Source organism: Chiloscyllium plagiosum, chromosome 3 (genome assembly GCF_004010195.1).
Source record: "Chiloscyllium plagiosum isolate BGI_BamShark_2017 chromosome 3, ASM401019v2, whole genome shotgun sequence".
Lineage (NCBI taxonomy): Eukaryota > Metazoa > Chordata > Chondrichthyes > Orectolobiformes > Hemiscylliidae > Chiloscyllium > Chiloscyllium plagiosum.
The window spans coordinates 121,797,072-121,817,306 of NC_057712.1; the positions used below are offsets into that span (position 1 = coordinate 121,797,072).

A 20,235-nucleotide genomic window follows, 5' to 3' on the forward strand; every position below is an offset into this window, starting at 1 on the left:
TGTATAAGACTCTGGTGCGGCCGCACCTGGAGTATTGTGTGCAGTTTTGGTCGCCATACTATAGGAAGGATGTGGAGGCACTGGAACGGGTGCAGAGGAGGTTTACCAGGATGTTGCCTGGTATGGTAGGAAGATCGTATGAGGAAAGGCTGAGGCACTTGGGGTTGTTTTCATTGGAGAAAAGAAGGTTTAGGGGTAACTCTGATTTCTCTCCACAAATGCTGACAGACCCGCTGAGATTTTCCAGCAATTTCTGATTTTGTTTCTGATTTCCAGCGTTCACAATTCTTCGACTTTTCTTCGTTTAATGCAACTGTTCTGGTGCTTCCTGCCCAAATCAAAGCTGGAGATGCAATTGACAGAGGAAGCCCCACCATAAAGATAATTCTGTGAAGAAATACTAATTAACATCCTTTGGTCTTGGATTCTTTATGAAGTTGCTTCAGTCAACATTTTTTCTTCTCAGCCAACACATTAAAGCACATTAATGATGCTTGTGGGATATAGCTGAGAACAATTTGGCTGCCTCATATTGTCTTTAAGAAAACATTTTAGACTACTCTGAAATACTGTGGGATATCCTGAAAGCACAAAAAGTGCTATACAAATGCAAGTTCTTTCCTCTTGATTTTATTTTCCAAAATAATTAAACAAAAGATTCACATTTATAAAGTGCTTCCTCATGTAAAGTATTTTACTGACAATGATTTACTTTTGAAATGTAGTCCTTCATAATGTAATCACCTGCACACAGCAAACTTTCATGAACAGTAGCCTGCGTTCCTTTGGTGGCATTGAGGCAGGAATATTGGCCCAGATGTTGGAAAAAACCTTTTGCTTCTCAATTAAAAAAAACCCACAAAATCGGTGACATCCACCTAAACACAGGCCCATTTTGTTGCTTAACACTTAATTTGAATAATAGTATCTCTATGAATGCAGTATTCTCTCAGAATTGCACTGAAAAGTTCAACTTAGAACCACTTGTGACCTAATCGGTGAAAACTTGTAACTTCCCAGCCTTCAACTTTGGCAGATCACAGCAATCTTACAATTGGTTTGCTGAGACAGCTACTGAGGCTGACTGCAAAAGTTGGATGATCATTAGTACATAATGTGAGTAACTATTTAACATTAGCTCTTTATGTTCAGATTTTTCACAGTGCCAGACTTAACAGTAATATCTTTTTCCTTCAACCAACACCACCTAAATAAGACTAAATTGTTATTATTTAATGATCATGCTTAGCATCTTGATTGTGCAAGAATGGCTGCAGTTTTTACATGCATCCCAATTCTTGTTGTGCAAAGTATCTTGGGAGAATTTGAAAGATGGAATCATAATACTAAATACTTACAAGTTTGTGGGCGGCACGGTGGCACAGTTAGCACTGCTGCCTCACAGCGCCAGAGACCCGGGTTCAATTCCCGACTCAGGCGACTGACTGTGTGGAGTTTGCACGTTCTCCCCGTGTCTGCGTGGGTTTCCTCCGGGTGCTCCGGTTTCCTCCCACAGTCCAAAGATGTGCAGGTCAGGTGAATTGGCCATGCTAAATTGCCCGTAGTGTAAGGTAAGGGGTAAATGTAGGGGTATGGGTGGGTTGCGCTTCGGTGGGTCGGTGTGGACTTGTTGGGCCGAAGGGCCTGTTTCCACACTGTAAGTAATCTATTCTAATCAACTGGTTTCTCATCACTAGTTAGGATGAAATGGTGGGGTCATGGTAATATTATTGGACTATTAATCCAGAAGTCCAAACTAATACTCTTGAGACATGGATTCAAGTCTCACTATGGCAGCGGATGAATTTATGTTAAAAAAATGAAAATAACATACCAGTTAATTTAACATCAGTGGTGGGAAAATGCTGGGGTCTATTCAAAAAAATGCGATGACAGAATGTTTGGAAGGCCTTCATGGGTTTGAACAAATCCACATGGTTTTGTGGTGGCAAATACTGCTTAACAAATCGACTGGACATTTTTGTGATGTAACCAATAGAACAGATAAGGGTGAACCAGTGGATGTGGCTTATTTCGATTTTCAGAAGGCTTTTGATAAGATCCTTCATAGCAGGTAGTGGGCAAAGATAAAGAACATGATATGGAGGTTTATAGATTAATTTGGATTAAGAATTGGTTTCCATACAAGAAACAGAGAGTAGCAATAAATGGGTCTATTCTGAGTGGCAGGCAGTGAATAGTGCAGTACCACAAGGATCAGTACTTGAGCCCCATTTATTCACAATATATAGATGACCAGGATAAATTCAACATTTCCAAGTTAGCTGATGATACAAAAATGAGTAGGTTTGTGACCCATGAGGTGGTGGCAAGGAGTCTTCAAGTGATTTAGACAAGTTGAACTTTAGTTTCCTTTCCAATGAGTTCTTGAATTTGACATTCTATTATCACATTACTTCTATGAATTGTAAGATCGTGGAAATGCCTGGATACTCCGGCAAGCAAAAAAACCCCACAGCCATTAAAGTTATAGCTGAAATTTATGCTACCATCAGTGGTACAACAAAACTTTCCATCAAGCTCAAGATTTCAGCTGAACTCTTTCATGGACTTGGAAAAGGCTGGTGTTGCAGATTTTGTTTAAAATCTCGGTAGCAACTCAGTAGAGCACTAAAGCAACATTCTATCGTTCTGGTTCATTCATACATATGTCCTCATTCAGTGGTCTATATTTACCTTTGCCAGACATTTTCAACTTGGCTTCAACATCAGAAAGCTCTTTCTGCACCTCTGTTAACTTGGCAACCTACAGGAGTAAAGAAGTGATTATGTGCACAGAATGATTTTGTTGGAGAACACAATTGCCCAAAACCAATAACCAACAATAGATGTGCAGCACAAATGACAAGGTGTTTTTAAAAATAAAATTACTTGACTGAGAAGCTGGAGAAACAAGAGTAGTCCTCTTAAACTATTTTCAATGCAGTTTATACTGGAAACAATGACCCCTTCCACCCAATATAGCTCTTCTCTTCTCCTTGTAAAGGACCCTGACACGGTACCCCTTAAGCCCAAATGATTATTACTGAATTCCTCACCCCACCACCCATAATCAACTATTACCAAATCCCACGCCCCAATTTCTATCCATAATTATCTGAATTGGAAGTAGGTGTACTATTAAAGTGGTCAACCTGACATTGAGTGGGGATAAAATTCATAACACATTTACAGGAGTAATTCAGTTGTTCCTTTAATGGCTCAATTCTTGAAGACCTAGTCATACTCAAATAATTCTTTCTGATAAGTTTTGTCTGGAAGTTTGTATAAAGAAGAAAACGGAGTGTCATGACAGACTGTAAGAATCCCTGTTGCCACCACTGGGTAGCACAGCCAAATCTAAGGCCATTTTATAACTTCTAAATGTAAATACTTTGAAATGTCTCCTTCTCGCCCCCATTAATTTTATCTCCTCTTGCTAGTTCTACAGGTTCCAATATCTCTTCCAAAGGGTATCGGTTTAGCATAAATCTGGATGGGCAGTGAACTGATTGAACTGGTGAAACTGAAAATGAATAACAAACTACCTTCACCCAACATTTGTACATGCACAACTCCAGCAGGTGGTGCTAGTTAGTAACAGGGATTGGAATCCAGACTGATGGCCTCACTGGCTTGATGGACAAGGCATCGGCTTACTAAGCTAGTGATTGTTGGTTCAAGTCCCATGTGGGATGCAGTGAGTATTGAGCACATTTGTGGTGCAATGGTAGTATCCCTAACTTTGAACCAAGAGGCCCAGGTTCAAGTCCCACCTGCTTCAGAAGTTTGCCATAACATCTCTGAATGGGTTGATTTCTGATCTAGAGATGAGCCAAAACATGCCTGAAATCAAGACTGACATTTCACAGTAACTGCAGAGCCACAAGGTCAGTTAATAAGTTCATATTACAGTCTAGTAGTGTCCATACCTCCAGTCTAGTAGACCTGAGTTGATATTCTATTTGCATTTCTCAACAGGTTGATTTGAAAAAATATCAAAATTAGCTAACTGAGCATTGCCCAGGCCAGCAGGTGCATGGCAGGGGGTTCCCACATGTGAATTCCATAGAGAACTACTGACATGATTTATTATGGTTCCTCTTGGATTTATGCTCACTTTGAATTATTTTCATAAATTTATTTCACTTGTTAGGTCAGCATTTATTACCATTCCTAAAAACAGTTAAGATTCAACCACATTGGTCAGCGTTACAAGTCAAATGAAGTCAGACCAGGTAAGGATGGCAGATTTCATTCTCGAAAAGAGTTAAGTGAACCAAATCGGCTTTTATGACAATTGACAGTGATCGCATGGTTACATAAATTTAAGGTGAAGGGTGGAAGGTATAGGGGGGATGTCAGGGGTAGGTTCTTTACCCAGAGAGTGGTGGGGGCATGGACTGCGCTGCCTGTGGGAGTGGCAGAGTCAGAATCATTGGCGACCTTTAAGCGGCAATTGGATAGGTACATGGATGGGTGCTTAAGCTAGGACAAATGTTCGGCACAACATCGTGGGCCGAAGGGCCTGTTCTGTGCTGTATTGTTCTATGTTCTATGTTACCAAGTGGCTAGCTTTTAATTCCACATGATTTTATACTCTAGGCCTCTATTTATAAAGCCAAGGGTCCTGAAATCTTTTAAAACAACCTTCTTTGCATGTTCTGCCACCCTCAAAAACACATTTCTGCAACTCTTTTAAAATTGCACGCTTTAATTTATATTTCCTCTCCTTCCTTCAAACAGTCAGATAATAACAAAACACAGAGTTATCTTTAAATGGTCTCAATGACTGATATCAATGAATAAATCTATAAATACATTGATGAATGATTTCTTCAAACAAAAAGTAATCAACTTAATGGAGAAGTAAGGAGAAAACATCCCATAATGTTTTGAATAATGTAGATACTGTGTATAAGAGAATTGGAGTCTCTTTCTGGATGAATGAACCAAGATCAATGAAGGTCTTTCTACTTTTTGCTACAGGATAATCTTATCTATTACCCAAAGGGAGGCGTCACTATTGCTGCAACAAACTCAGTGCTATGGTTGTACAATATAACCTGGGAGCAATGTTTCCCATTATTCTTTCCTCCTACCTACCAAATAGGAAACATACTTTTCATGGAGCCCTTGAATGTCCATGAGACAGCTATGTTCTTTCTACAGTGAGCACATAACTGCAAATAAAACTTTAAAATTCTTACCAAGGAGTCATAAGTTTCCACTTTCTCCTCTACTTTTCCTGCTTTCTTCATTCTGTTCAGTCTTTTCTTTTCAATAGCTCCTGTCCGATCTAAGAAAGTATCTTCATCGCTGTCATAGAAATCCTCGGCTTCCCAGTTTTTAGATTTGCGCTTCCGAGAAACTGGTAAGGAAATAAATAATCAGGCTTTTTTTAAAAGAGGAATAATGGGGTGGCCGTTTACAATTACAGACCTTTCAACTAATGATGGAAGTCCCTCCCACCTAATCAATGTTATGTCAATGTGCGCGTGGTTGTAGTGTCTGTGAATAGGGTTCTAACAGTTCATCAGCAAATTGGAAACCAGAGTCCTTTCTGCTGATTACAGCATGCTGAGCAATGTCCAACAGTTCAGTTGTTTTTGCTGACCCTTTACCCAGAGATGACAGCTGAATATCACTAAATCTCCCTATTTAAAATGTGTTAACCTTGCTGCTCACATTACGCTAACACTCTAATTCCAAATGAGTGCATAATGACATGCTCGTTTCAAGAAGATCACAGCGGCGTTATGGCAATGTCACTGCTCAAATAATCCAGAAGTTCAGACTAATGTTTGGGGTCATGGGTTCAAATCCTTTGTAAGGCCCATCTGGTGCATTAATCTCCTTTAGCAAAGGAAATCTGCCATCCTTCACTGGTCTGGCCAACACATGGCTCCTGACTCATATCAGTGGCTAATTACCTATCATAATGGAAGAAAGCTTTCATTCATTCTTTAGGAGTTAAGGGTGAAAATATCTTGGTCTGTATTCTGTGATTCAAGATCGATAATGCATTAGACACAACAGTGTCCATTTGTGCCTCCTGACACAGAATGAATCAAACTACAGTACTAATAAATGAGAATCATTATTTTTAGACTGTTATAGTGATTTACTTAAGCAAACAGAATGTGCAAATGGGCAACATTGTGTACCAAGCTGCATTCTGCAAAATATGCAGTGGGTAATCAGTAGGGTGGTTAATGAGAGTACAGTTTTTTTTAAAATATTCACTTGTGGGATGTGCTTATTGCTGGCTGGGTCAGCATTTATTGCACCTCCTTAGTTGTTCTTGAGAAGGTGGTGTGAGCTGCCTTCTTAAACTGCTGTAGTCCATGTGCTGTAGGTAGACTCAATGCCATTAGGGAGGAAATTCCTGAATTTTGACCTAGGTACACTGAAAAAACACAGTGATATGTTTCCAAGTCAGGATAGTGAGTGGCTTGAGGGGAACTCATAAGTGGTGGAGTTCTCATGTACTTGCTGCCTTGTCCTCCTGAAAGGCAGTGGCTTTGGTTTGGAAGGGAATGTCTAAGAATCTCCACAGTCCATCTCATAGATGGCAACATTGCTGATACTGAGCGTCAGTGGTGGAGAGACTGGATGTTTGTGGATGCGGTTCCAATCAAGTAGGTTCATTGTCCTGGATGGTGTAAAGCTTCTTGAGTGTTATTGGAGCTGGACTCATTTTGACAGGTGGGGAGTATGCCAATACAAGAATTGTGCCCATTACAGATTGTTGTCAGACTCTAGAGAGTCAGGAGGGGATTTACTCACTGCAGTATTCCCAGATTGAGCTGTTTTTGTAGCTAGAATATTTATCTGGCTGCTTCAATTCAGTTTCTGGTCAATGATAGCTCCCAAGATGTTGATAGTGGGAGATTTTGTGGTAATAACATGGCTAGTGTTAGATTTTCTTTTATTGATGATGATCATTGCCTGGTAAGTTTCTGACTCTGGAATTATTACTTGCCACTTTTCAGCCTAAGCCTGAAAATTGTCCAGATCTTGCTGCAGTTGGACATGAACTACTTCAATATCTGAGGAGTCATGAATGGTACTGAATAGTATGCAATCAGCAAACAACACCATTTCTGACCTTATGATGGAGGGAAGTTCATTGATGAAGCAGCTAATGATGACTGGGCTAAGGAAACTACCATATACTTAGTAAACTGAAAAGGATGTAAAAAGAGTTACAAAGATGTTACTGAGACAAGGTTTGAGTTATAAAGACAGGCTGGATTGACTGGAACTTTTTCTCTGGAGATAGGTGGCTAAGGGGTGACCTATTAGAGGTTTATAAAATCACAAGGAACATAGATAAGGTGAAATGCCAATATCATTCCCTAGGTTAGGGGTCTCCATAACCGTGGGCGGCACGGTGGCACAGTGGTTAGCACTACAGCCTCACAGCACTAGAGACCCGGGTTCAATTCCCGCCTCAAGCGACTGACTGTGTGGAGTTTGCACATTCTCCCCGTGTCTGCGTGGGTTTCCTCCGGGTGCTCCGGTTTCCTCCCACAGTCTAAAGATGTGCAGGTCAGGTGAATTGGCCATGCTAAATTGCCCGTAGTGTTAGGTAAGGGGTAAATGTAGGGGAATGGGTGGGTTGCGCTTCGGCGGGGCAGTGTGGACTTGTTGGGCCGAAGGGCCTGTTTCCACACTGTAAGTAATCTAATCTAATCTAATCTAAATAGGTTTAAGATAAGAGGGGAAAGATATTAAAAGGACATGAGAGGTAACATGAAGTAGTTGAGGTGAGTACAATTACAACTTTAAAAGGCATTTGAACAGGTAAATGTTTAGGTTAAAGAAATAAGAGTCAAACGCAGGAAAATGGAACTAGTTCAGTTCAGCAAATCTGGTCAGCATGGGCAAGTTGGGGCCGAAGGGCCTGTTTCTATGCTGTATGACTCTATAACTCCTGCAGAAATGCCCTGGAACTGAGATGACTGATGTCCAACAACCGCAACTATCTTATTAAGTATCATGCATGACTCAAAACAGCGAAGAGTTTCTTCCTGGATTTCCATTGACTCCACTTTTGCTAGCGCTCCTTAATGCCACACTTGGTCAAAAGCAGCCTTGATGTCAAGGACAATAATTTTCACTTCACCTCTGAAATCCAGCTCTTTTGTCCATGCTTGAATCAAAGCTGTGATGAGTGACCCTGATGGAACCAAAACTGGGCGTCATAAAGCAGGTTACTGCTGAACAGTTGCTGCTAGATGGCACTGCTGATGACACCTTCAGTCACACTATTGAGTCACACTATCCACGCCTCCAACCATTTCTTGATATCACATGGATTGAATCGAATTGACTGAAGACTGGGAACCTCTGGAGTAGGCCGAGATGTATCATTTACTAGCACTCCTCGCTAAAAATTGTTATTAATGTAGAGAAAACTAATAGAGACTCCACTCTACACAAAATCACCATTCAGTCCACCGTAGGCTCAAAAGGAAACAAACGGGCCAACACAGTTTCACAAAGCAATAACAATCCAACCAGTTGATATATAGTTTAGGAGATTAAGTGCATAATTACCAAATGGCCATTCCTCTCATCTTGGTTTTAGAAAGCTCTAGGCCTTAAAAATGATTGTTCGAGAGAGATTAATCATTATGTGTATCAAGGCCTATTGGGATTCTAACTTTGTCAATCTTGAAGCATGATGCCTGACCAGATCCAAATATAGTGATTGACATAGTAAGGCATAAACCAAGCACTAGGTAAAACAAGTCAAAAGTTAGAAGGGAAACAAACATCAGACTTTGCTGTATAGAGATTACCTCACTTATGTGCAAATGAAACAAGGGTGACGTGAGAAAAAAAAACATTTTCACACAGCAAACAGTTAGATTATGAAATGCACTGCCTAGAAATATGGTGGATACAAGTTCAGTGGGGGTATTCAAGAAAGCATTGGATGATTATGGTGTGCAGGGTATAGGGAAAAAGAAGATAAGCACTAGGTAACAAAAGCGGTACAGTCACAACAGACTGAATGGGCTCCTTTTGTGCTGCAACAATTCTGTGATTCTTCTGAGATTGTTTGCTTGCCAAATGTACAAAGCCTATTGGGTTGGAATTACTTCAAAACTGAACATTGATGAGCATAACCTACAATATAGGGGGTTGAAAGAATGACTCAAAATGGATTATCCAGGTTGAATTGTTAATCCAATGTGATTAGATTAGATTCCCCACAGTATGAAACAGGCCCTTCAGCCCAACAAGCCCATATCGACCCTCCGAAGAGTAACCTACCCAGACCCATTCCCCTACCCTATATTAACCTCTGATTAATGCACCTAACACTATTTAGCAAGGCCAATTCACCTGACCTGCACATCTTTGGACTGTGGGAGGAAACGGGAGCACCCGGAGGAAACCCATGCAGACACGGGGAGAATGTGCAAATTCCAACACAGACAGTCACCAGAGGCAGGAATCGAACCTGCATCCCTGGCACCGTAAGGCAGCAGTGCTAACTACTGAGCTACCGTGCCGCCCCAAATGGGCAATATATGTAATATGCACATTGGAATCTGGATTTAAAGCAAAGTAAAGAGGTGGACAAATACTTTCAATTTAAATATTTGGTGGGTGAGGAATACATGAAACAAGTTATCCAAACAGACAGTGCAGTTGTAAAAGCATCAGCGAAGATTTCAAGAAGAGACAGACATTTGGTAATTGGTACTGGAGAATAAATTTGGGTTTGGCTGCAAAGCAGTCCGAGCAATCTATATATTTTTTCTACATAGCCACCCCATTCTAACCCCAGGTATTTCCTACCAATGACCATTGATGTTTGACTCATTGATTTTCACCCAATGCAGGGTCATGCACAGATCAGCAATCTAAGATGCAGCAACAGCTGGTGCGGCTCTCGGTTACTCTTGCCAGGGGATCTGCTGTCATGCTATGCTGCACTCATCTGCTTTGCGTCATCCTCACATCCATTGTAGGCCATCTGCAACCAGTCTGTGACATCCAACATCCAACAACCCTTTCTCTGCCTTGTTCTCTTGAAGAGACCTCTGTAGTTTTTCCAATTTGATTAAATGGGACAAATACTGCCATTTTCTTTCCTGGTTGAGACGTTCAAAGATTATTTTGATCTTGCAATCAAGTGCCTCTTCATTGTCTTTAGTCTGTATTTGGAATTTTTAGAATGTATTTACATTTCACAGGCCTCTATTTTCTTCCACAGATCTTTAGGTTTCGTTCAGATTTCTGCATCACAAAATAGATAAAATGTAGTATCTTATCCACCTTTTTTCTTGTTAAAAGCACCAATCCAATACTGTATTACTTATTGCAAAAAATGAAATAAACTAATCCATGGGAATAAAAGAAGATTTTTAAAAATTGTTGCGCTCCTTTCAACTATTTCTTAATAATTTCTTAAAACAGACAGCACTGAATGTACCTACTCCAAATAACTTGGAGGACCATCACTCTTCCTTGGATAAGACTGTTATGAAGTATTGTATAAACCATGCTGATTGGCTTAAATAAATCAAAAAAATTTATGAAGTAGAGTCATGGAAATGCACAGCATGGAAACAGACCCTTCGGTCCAACTTGTCCACGCTGACCACATATCCTAAATTTACCTAGCCCCATTTGCTTCATATCCCTCTCAATCCTTCCTATTCATAAATCCATCAAATGCCTTTAAATGTTGTAATTGTACAATCCCCATCATTTTCTCTGGCAGATCATTCCATGCATCCACCACCCTTTGTGTGAAAAAGTTGTTCCTTCGGTCCATTTTAAATCTTACCCCTCTCACCTTAAACCTATGCCCTCTAGTTGGAGACTACCCTACCCTGGGTAAAAGACCTTTGCTATTCACCCTATCCATGCCCCTCATGATTTGATAAACCTCTATCACGTCACCCTTCAGTCTCTGACACTCCAGAGGAAAATTGCCCCTGTCTATTCAGCCTCTCCCTATGGCTCAAACCCTCCAACTCCAGCAAAATCCTTGCAAATCTTTTCCGAACCCTTTCAAGTTTCACAACATCTTCCTTACAGCGCGGAGACCCAAATTGAATGCAGTATTCCAAGCGTTGCTTAACCAATGTCCTGTACAAGTGCAACATTACCTCCCAACTCCTTTACTCAATGCACTGACCTAGACAAGCATACCAAACACCTTCTTCATTACCCTGTCTACTTGTGACACCACTTTCAAGGTTCCTTTGTTCAGCAACACTCCTCAGGATCATACCATTAATTCCTACCCTGACTTGCCCGACCAAAATGCAACACGTCACATTTATCTAAGTTAACTGCCATCTGCCACCCCTTGGCCCACCTGATCAAGGTCTTCTTGTATTCTGAGGTAACCTTCTTCACTATCTAAAACTGGACATGAAGCAACACAAAAATAAGTTTTCACAGCCTGCTGATATGGACATTAACGGGAGGTTTAATCTGTTTATTTTCATTTTGGGGAAGTAGTTGGTTTTTTTTATACAGACAGCAGCAAAAACTGAACAATGGAAATCTGAATAAAAATCAAGAGTGCTGGAAATGTACAGTAGGTCAGTGACCATCTCAGAAAGAAAGACTGATTGGTCACCGCTTCAGGTTCAGAGTCCTTTTGAATCAATTTTGATCATTCTGATAATGCATTTTTGCTGTTTTACCCATTCAGAATGGATATTTCTTCCTCCTGACATTTCTTTAAATTGAATCAAACAGATTAATTTAAACATTTGTTCAATATCTCACATTGCTCAGGTTATTGTCTAGTGAACACCATGCTCACCTGCTGTCAGTATTCTCTCTTGCTCTTCCCTCCCGCTAAGCTACAAAGTTCTTGAAAATACTTCACTACATTACAGATACTGTAAATGCAGATTGTTGCTGTTATGGCAATTGTATGATTAGCCAATTAGATACATGCTCATGTCGGGTAAGAATGAGAAAGGTCAAGAATTTTCTTCCTTTCTTGTTAAAGAGCACTCTGCATTGGAACCAAGAATCTGCTCAGAATGATTCAAATCGAGAACTCTGACTGACATAAATTGTGTTTTATTCCAAGAAACCTATGGCCAACTGTGTAATGGTAAGTTTCATGTCTTGTTATTGTCCATCACTTTGGATTCATAGAATAATACAAGCAAACAGTATCTTGATGCCTACTTGTATATCACTTATGTAAAAAAGAATTGACAGAATTGAGAGTTGCTGAATACAGAATCCATCCTACAAATGTGCACTACTCAACTGAATATGATTTGTGTAGCAGTGGGCTAAAATTATGCAGATACCACTTAATCGATTTAGTTTTAGTTTGGATAGTGATCAACCAGGAGGGCACTTCCCTCTCTCAAATCCTAGCTCAACATTTTCAACTTTTGTTGGAAAAGTTTGAATGTAATTATGGACGAAAGCTTTTAAAATCACATGCATTTTGCAGATTCTTACTACACAGTCAAAATGTCTCAAATAGGTCATGCAGGTAACAACTGTTCAGTGATTTTAAAAGGGAAAACTGTTAGGAATTACTGGTAGACACAGTCTCAGTGTATATTACTATATCTTCTGTTTTTCTATGCTCCGAAATCTCCTGAGACCAGGTAAAAGTATTGATCAGCTCCAGAACATGTTCTGCTCTTTTGCACAGATGTTTACAAATGCATCTCATTTTCACATTTCAGTTAGGAGGTGCTTAGCTTTCTATGTTGAACCAGCAGAAAATAGGAATTAGCCCTGTCAGGACATGTCAGCCAAATATCACATCAAACAAAGTCACACTTTGAACTCCCGAACATCCAAAAGAATGAGGAGGCTCCTGAGGAATGAGCAGACTGTCATTATCCTCACCATCAGATGAAAGCCAGATTATTTCCATAAACAAATTTGCTGGTTCTGCCAAGGTAATTCTGGTATCGTTTAAGTGGTGTTTGTCTACTCTTCTTTACCTTGATGCCCCCACAATGGAATGCATTCTATTTTCACTATGTCACTTAACACATCCAGAATTTCCGAACTGTGACTCATTCATTTTGTCTTCTGACATTTTCACTGCGCACCATCTCCCCATGAGTTTCTGTTGTGTTATTGCCTACCCTTTTTTATCTCAAGTCACAGCTGCATAAAAGGGAGACATTGGCAGTTGTGAAGTGTGACATAAATAAGATTCATCAGTGCTGGCACCAGAATAAATGGTGCAGGTAAAGAGATTGTTGAACACAAATGTGTTTAATAGTCTGTGTCTACCACAGTAGCAGAATAAATTACTGCCCTGTGCATTCAAGCTTTAAAACCACAAAACACAGGCATTATTTACTGTCTTTAGGATTGAAATGCTGAACCAAGAGAATAAAGTTGCTTTAATTCAGTTGCATAACATAGCAGCATCCAGACTTACATATTCAGATCACCTGAAGCCCTTTCCCTTCCCATACAAAAATATTCTGCTTCACTCACTAATACTAAAGAAGTAGCGTGCAAAGCAACCTTTTGGGGTGGCATGGTTGCTCAGTGGTTAGCACTACTGCCTCACAGCACCAGGGACCAGTATCCGATTCTAGCCTTGGGTGACTGTCTGTGTGGAGTTTGCACATTCTCCTCTGTCTGCGTGAGTTTCCTCCAGCTGCTCCGGTTTCCTCCCACAGTCCAAAGATGAGCAGGTTAGGTGAATTTGCCATGCTAAATTGCTCATAGTGTTCACAGGTGTGTAGGTTAGGTCCATTAGTCATCGGTAAATGTAGCAGAATGGGTCTGGGTGGGTTACTCTTCAGCAGGTCGGTGTGGGCTTGTTGGGCCTAATGGCCTGTTGGGATCCTATGATTCTTTCCATAATTCTTTGAAATATTTAAAACCGCTGTAAGCAATGGGAGATTTACTTGACTACACACAAATAAAGAGAACCAAACGTAACTTGAAGCCTCTTTAAAGCAAACTGCTTCTGTTGAATCAACTTTCGGTACAGAAGAATGACATGCTGCTCCCAAGACAAGACCTCAGTCCCATTACACTACTGAGGCAGACAACCTTACCAGATTATTTACTGCCTGATGAAAAGTTTGGTGTGTAAATTTCACTGCTTTTTATTTGTCACAAACAATACAAGAGTGAGTGTCAGCCAGCTTTATCCAAGTGACCAAGCAAAGAAACATTCTTAAATCCATATGGATACATTAAGGAATAGTATGATGCAGCAATTATGCTCTGAGAGGCTCCATGCAACAATTTACTGGCCTTGTCTACATTACGAGAGGCAGCAAGTTGAGGTCAGCTGTGGCCCCAAAGTGAGAAAGAGAAGAGAAAGATGTTAATGAAATTGAAAGACTGGTCATATTGACAGAATCGGGTGACAAGAACAGTGAAGCCCTTTTCAACATGGAGATCAATCAAATCAATCTTTCATGTTGTTCAGAAATAGAGTGGCAAGATTGACACGAGGCAGTGGAAAAATGCCAATTGACAGTCATTATTACTTGAAGTCTTGTTAACACGGCAATCTCATTTAGATCCAGCTTTCCATCTTACCAAACTCACCAAACAAACTGGATGCCAAGGAATTGGAGAATTCAGCTTGCCGTTTGCTCTAAGTGACTTTGCACAGGCAATGACATCACAGGGCATGACCCATGGGCATCAGCCGAACCAGTTCCTTCTCCATGAACACTGGCAGGCGAAACCAACCAATGCCTCATAATCACCCTGACAGACGTGTGCTGGAAGCACAGACTTACATTGCACAGCACACCATCAACAAATATTCAAAGACTGCAGCATTTTAAGCACAGGGTCAGCCATCCTGCTCACAGGATGGACCAAGCTGCAGCTCAGGAATGCTAATTTGCACACTCAGTACTTATTCATTTAGAGCCTACTTGCATGCTCACAGCATCCCAGCATTGCCTTGCCAATTAAAGCAGTCACTCAACCAAGCAGCTTGCATTGCTGAAAAATAGTCTTCGGTCAGGAGTGGGTGCACATTTGCTGTATGGGTGTGTGCTGCATCAATCCTACATCTGTACCATGTGCATGTGGCGAATCCATTGGATGTGCAGCAAGTAGGTACTCATGACTTAGGGAAATAGCCCTCACTGAAGTCCAGTGATGCAGTATTCAGTCAGGGGATCCCAGCACTGTAAGTCAAGGGCAGTCTCCCACAATAGTCAAGGTCAGGAGTCCAATCAAGATGGGGGGAGGAGTCTCAGTTAGAGTTAAAGTGTTGGCTTCATTGCATTAAACCGGAGGTATTGAGTTAATGCAGTTGGAGGGATTTATAGACACCAATCAGGCTACATACTGCTCAGGGCTGTCCAGTCATGTTGGTCAAGGGGGTGGACCAATGTAAATTATAGTCATAGAGAGGTTCAGCACGGAAACAAGACTCTTTCGTCCAACTCATCCATGCTGACCAGATATCCTAACATAATCTAGTCCCATTTGTCAGTACTTGGACCATTTCTCTCTAAACCCTCCCTATTCATATACCCATCTGGATGCCTTTTAAATGTCATAACTGTACCAGCCACCACCACTTCCTCTGGTACCACATTCCATACACGTACCACCCTGTGTGAAAAAGTTGCCCTTTAGGCCCCTTTTATATCTTGCCCCTCTCACCCTAAACCTCTGCCCTCTAGTTTTTAGATTAGATAAGATTACTTACAGTGTGGAAACAGGCCCTTCAGCGCAACAAGTCCACACCGACCCGCCGAAGCGCAACTCACCCAGACCCATTCCCCTACATTTACCCTTCACGTAACACTACGGGCAATTTAGCAAGGCCAATTCACCTAACCTGCATATTTTTGGACTGTGGGAGGAAACCTACGCAGACATGGGAAGAATGTGCAAACTTCACACAGTCAGTCGCCTGAGGCGGGAATTGAGGCAGCGGTGCTAACCACTGTGCCACTGTGTTCTGGACTTCCCCAGTCCATGGAAAAGACCTGATCTATTTATCCTATCCATGCCCCTCATGATTTTATAAACCTCTATGACGTCACCCCTCAGCCACCAACACTCCAGGGAAAACAGCCCCAGCCTGTTCAACCTCTCCCTATATCTCATATCCTCCAACCCCTGGCACCATCCTTGTAAACCTTTTCGGAACCTTTTCAAGTTTCATTACATCGTTCTGATAGGAAGACGACTAGAATTGCACACAATATTCTAAAAGTGACTTAACCAATGTTCTATATAGCTGCAACATGACCTGTCAACTCCTATACTCAATGTTCTGACCAATAAAGGAAGGCATATAAAATGCCTTCTTCACTATTCTATCTACCTGCAACTCCACTTTAAGGAACTATGAACCTGCACTCCATGGTCTCTTTGTTCAGCAACACTCCCTAGGTCCTTACCATTAAGTCCTATTCTGATTTGCTTTTTGAAAGTGCAGAACCTCGCGTTTATCTAAATTAAACTCTATCTGCCATCCCTCAGCCCATTGGCCATTCTGACCAATATCTATTGTACTCTGAGGCAACCTTCTTCGCTGTCCATACATCTCCAATTTTGGTGCCATCTGTAAACTTACTAACTATACCTCCTATGTTTGCATCCAAATCATTTAAGTAAATGAAAGAAGTTGGGCTAGTCCAAAAAATCTAAAGTGGAAGGGGCCACAGCACTAAGCCACTTAGTTAGTTGTCAGAACTAGGGGCATCTGGCTTTGGACACAGAATAATTGAGAGGGGTTGGGGGATGGAATGTCTGAGGGACCTGAAAGGAGGTGGATATGTTAAAAGTATTATTAGGAAGAGTGTAAAGGAGGGAATTCATCTTTGACTTCAGGGGATGGCAGTGTATGACTGTACCACATCTGGTGTTCATATATGCCAGGGTCCAGATGTGAGGGCTGGGCAGTATAGGTGCATATAGTTTAGTTTGGTGTGCACATGGATAAGTGTGAAGTCTGTGAAGTTAACAGGATGTGATATTAGGAAGGAATGTGCATATCTGGGAGCTTACCAACATGGCTATTCTGTGTCCCATATGGAAACTGTGGAGGAAAACTGTGCGTTTCCATCTCCTTCTGGTTGTCTGCTGGCACTGCTCTATCTCCTCTTAAGGAGAAGCCACCTGGACTGATGTCCAGGTTCCCTGCCCCTTGGTTTCATGCTTTCTGCCTTGGGCATCTATGCCTGGAGTGTTGGAGTACATGTGGAGCTCCATGGCAGCTTCCAACTTGGCCATGGAAGCAGACAAATACTTGCACAATTTGTTGCACTTGAGCAGCTTCTAAGCAAAGAGCCCCTTTGCATCCCATTTGCCTGTCTGCCATTGCAACTCCTCCCTGCGTGTTTGGATGCATTCCCTGATAGCTGACATCACACGGTCTTCTGCCTGGGGCTGAGCAGATGGTTGGTCTACAGCAGTCTTCTTAGTGCCAACAGCCTGCAGCATTTTTCTTTAGCCAACTGTGGAGATGTCACTCTGGGAGGTGCTCACCACATTGTGCAACTACATTCTTTATGTCTACAGTTCCAACTGAGGTGTTACATCTTGGCTAGTAGTGGGTACAGGAGGCAGATTTGCTCATGCTTCCTCCGAGTCCTCAGTACTCAGTACATGAGAGTAGTTCTTCTGCTACTGGTAGCTTCCCCATAGATGCTACAAGTGGGCTTGCAGAACCAACTAAAGAGAAAGAAAAAGCAGCTTCGCCAGTAATTGGGAGTGGCATGCATGATTGAGAGTGACAACAGAGTTAATGGGAGAGTGGCGGTTACTCACTTGGTAGCAGGTGGATGTTTCTGCATTTCCACAAGAACAATGCCAGTCCTCTCCTGTGAAGATTAGAATTCTCTCCTTGTATGAGGTGAGGATATGGATGTCCTGACATCCATATAATGAGAAAACGTTGCAACCTTGTCAACCAAGACATACAGCTCCCCTTTGGAGAAACACGGTTTCCTTCCCTGGCATCTTGTGTGCATGTCCTTGATCAAGCAAGGCAGCTTCAGGATGCAAGAGCTGTCTGAGTGGCATTGCAGCATTTTAAACATGTTGTGGATGACGGAGCTTTGGTTTTTTGTCAGATATCCGCTGAGTGGCAAGTTGCTCTGGGAGCATCGCATGGCAAGATGGGACAGAAAGCAGACATGAGACATACCATGTGGCGTGGTAGGTAATGAGCGAGGCAAGTTTGGTAAGATAGGACAAGAAAATACCCTAGACATCACATTGAGAAATTCTCCAAAAATGTTTGATGCAACTTTTGACTTAGCAAAAGAGCATAAGATTCAGCTCATAAATTCTTGAAAGTATGAATATAAGTTGATAAAGCCATAGGATTTATAAATAGCGGGTTAAATCGAATAGTATAGATACAATGATGAATTTATAAAAAATATTGGCCAAGCCATAGTATACTATGAAATTATTATAACACAAAGAACATTCAGGTTTTGGAGATCACAGAGTGAAGAACGATCAGGATAATAGCAGTGATGAAGACAGCCTCAAGATATCTCAGAGTAGAGTATTTTGATCAGAGCAGAGAAGGGCAAGGAAATTTAATTAAAGATTTTAAGAATTATGAAGGGTCAAAAGTGAATAGAATATATTGTCTCAGGTTGGAGATTCAGTGACAAGGAATTATCAATTTAAAACAATGACTAAGGTAGTGAGGAAAGGCACGAGAGAATGCTTTTGCCTGTAACATGTTACTGCATCATGGAATGTATTTCCACAGAGAATAATTGAAACAGAGACATCTGCATCTTTAAAGAAAAATGTTGATACATACTTGAAAAAAGGAAGAAACAGGCTATGGAAAGGAGCAGTGGGACTACTTTTGAATTGCTCTTGTAAAGAGCTGGCAAAGACATAATGAGTCTAATGGCCTTCATCTGCACTGTAAAACTCTATGTTCCTGAATGTTAATGTTGAACTTTTGATTACTCAATCAAAGAAAGAACTGAGCCGGCTTGCTTAAAATCCTTTAGGTACATTCACAACAGTGGCTGTCCAAATAACGTGTACATAAATCATTTCAAATCATTTTCCATTCACTTTATGAATGTCCTTTCAGCAATTCATTGAGTTTTAATTGAAGCTGAAATGTTGCTGACTTTTGAGATAGAGCAAGCAGTTAGGAGGACAAATAGACTTCATTGTTGGCACATTTCCCTGTTACCTTGGTGAAATTTGCTCAAATTCAGACACACAACCACGATTAACAGCATATATTTTACGTGTTTTTACTGGAAAGTGAGTGAAAAGTGTAGCTGGGTTTGTACAAACCTGCTTCTAGGCGCAGAACCCCTCTGGCATCAAGTATCTTGCAGGCCTCCAATGAACACTGAACCATAGCTTCTTTCTTTTTGCCGGTGTGTGTCACTTCTGCAACAAGTTCTCTTCCGAGAGCATCATTTACTGGGAGCCTAATAATGAGGAAGGCAGTTATCTACAAGTACCTCACGAGAACCCGCAAAAATTGCAATTAAGGACTTATGAAATTAAAAGAATATATTCATAAAGTAGCACGAAATTCTAATAAATCTGAACGCCTGAATGGACCATGCAGTTTCTGAATTCCCAGCACAACAAATTAATTGTCACTCTGGCATTGATCTCAACAACTAGAAGAGCTATAAAAAAATCAGGAATTTGGCTTAAAAAAAAATGAAGTTACTTGCACTTGAAGCATTGTCCGATGTGCAAAATCACAGTCATCCAGTTTAAGAAAGCCGTAGGGTTATGCAATGCTTGATAAATAAATGAATCATAACTGAGCAAGAAGATTTTGATGCCAATCCTTGTTCAACGCAGACGTTTATGGCTAAATTAGGGGATTCTATAATTAGGGGGACAGATAGTATCCTTTGCAAGCCGGATCGGGAGTCTCGCATGGTGTGTTGCCTGCCCGGTGCCAGGGTGCGAGACATCTCCGACCGGCTTGAAAGGATATTGGAGCGGGAGGGGGAGGATCCAGTTGTTGTGGTCCACGTTGGTACCAACAACATAGGCAAGACTAGGGTGGAGGACCTGTTTGGGCATTACGAAGCACTAGGCAGGAAATTGAAGCACAGGTCCTCAAGGGTCATAATCTCCGGATTACTGCCCGAGCCACGTGCCAATTGGCATAGGGACAAGAAAATTAGGCAAATAAACACGTGGCTAAGGGATTGGTGTGGGAAAGAGGGATTCCACTTCATGAGGCATTGGCATCAGTTTTGGAACAGGGGGGATCTGTACCATTGGGACGGTCTCCACCTGAAC

General features: G+C 41.3%; 1 protein-coding gene across 3 annotated transcripts in view; it reads right to left on the reverse strand.

Annotated features, from left to right (window-relative positions):
• Nucleotides 1-20,235, reverse strand: part of LOC122548501 (solute carrier family 4 member 1 adaptor protein) — a 153,699-nt gene that overhangs the window by 70,622 nt on the left and 62,842 nt on the right. For all 3 annotated transcript variants that reach the window (XM_043687241.1, XM_043687239.1, XM_043687240.1), the window contains 3 exons: nt 19,258-19,397; nt 5,211-5,371; nt 2,698-2,767 (listed from right to left, as the gene is read on the reverse strand). In XM_043687241.1, the coding sequence (XP_043543176.1) occupies nt 2,698-2,767; nt 5,211-5,371; nt 19,258-19,397 (371 nt within the window). The remainder of the gene's footprint in view (nt 1-2,697; nt 2,768-5,210; nt 5,372-19,257; nt 19,398-20,235) is intronic.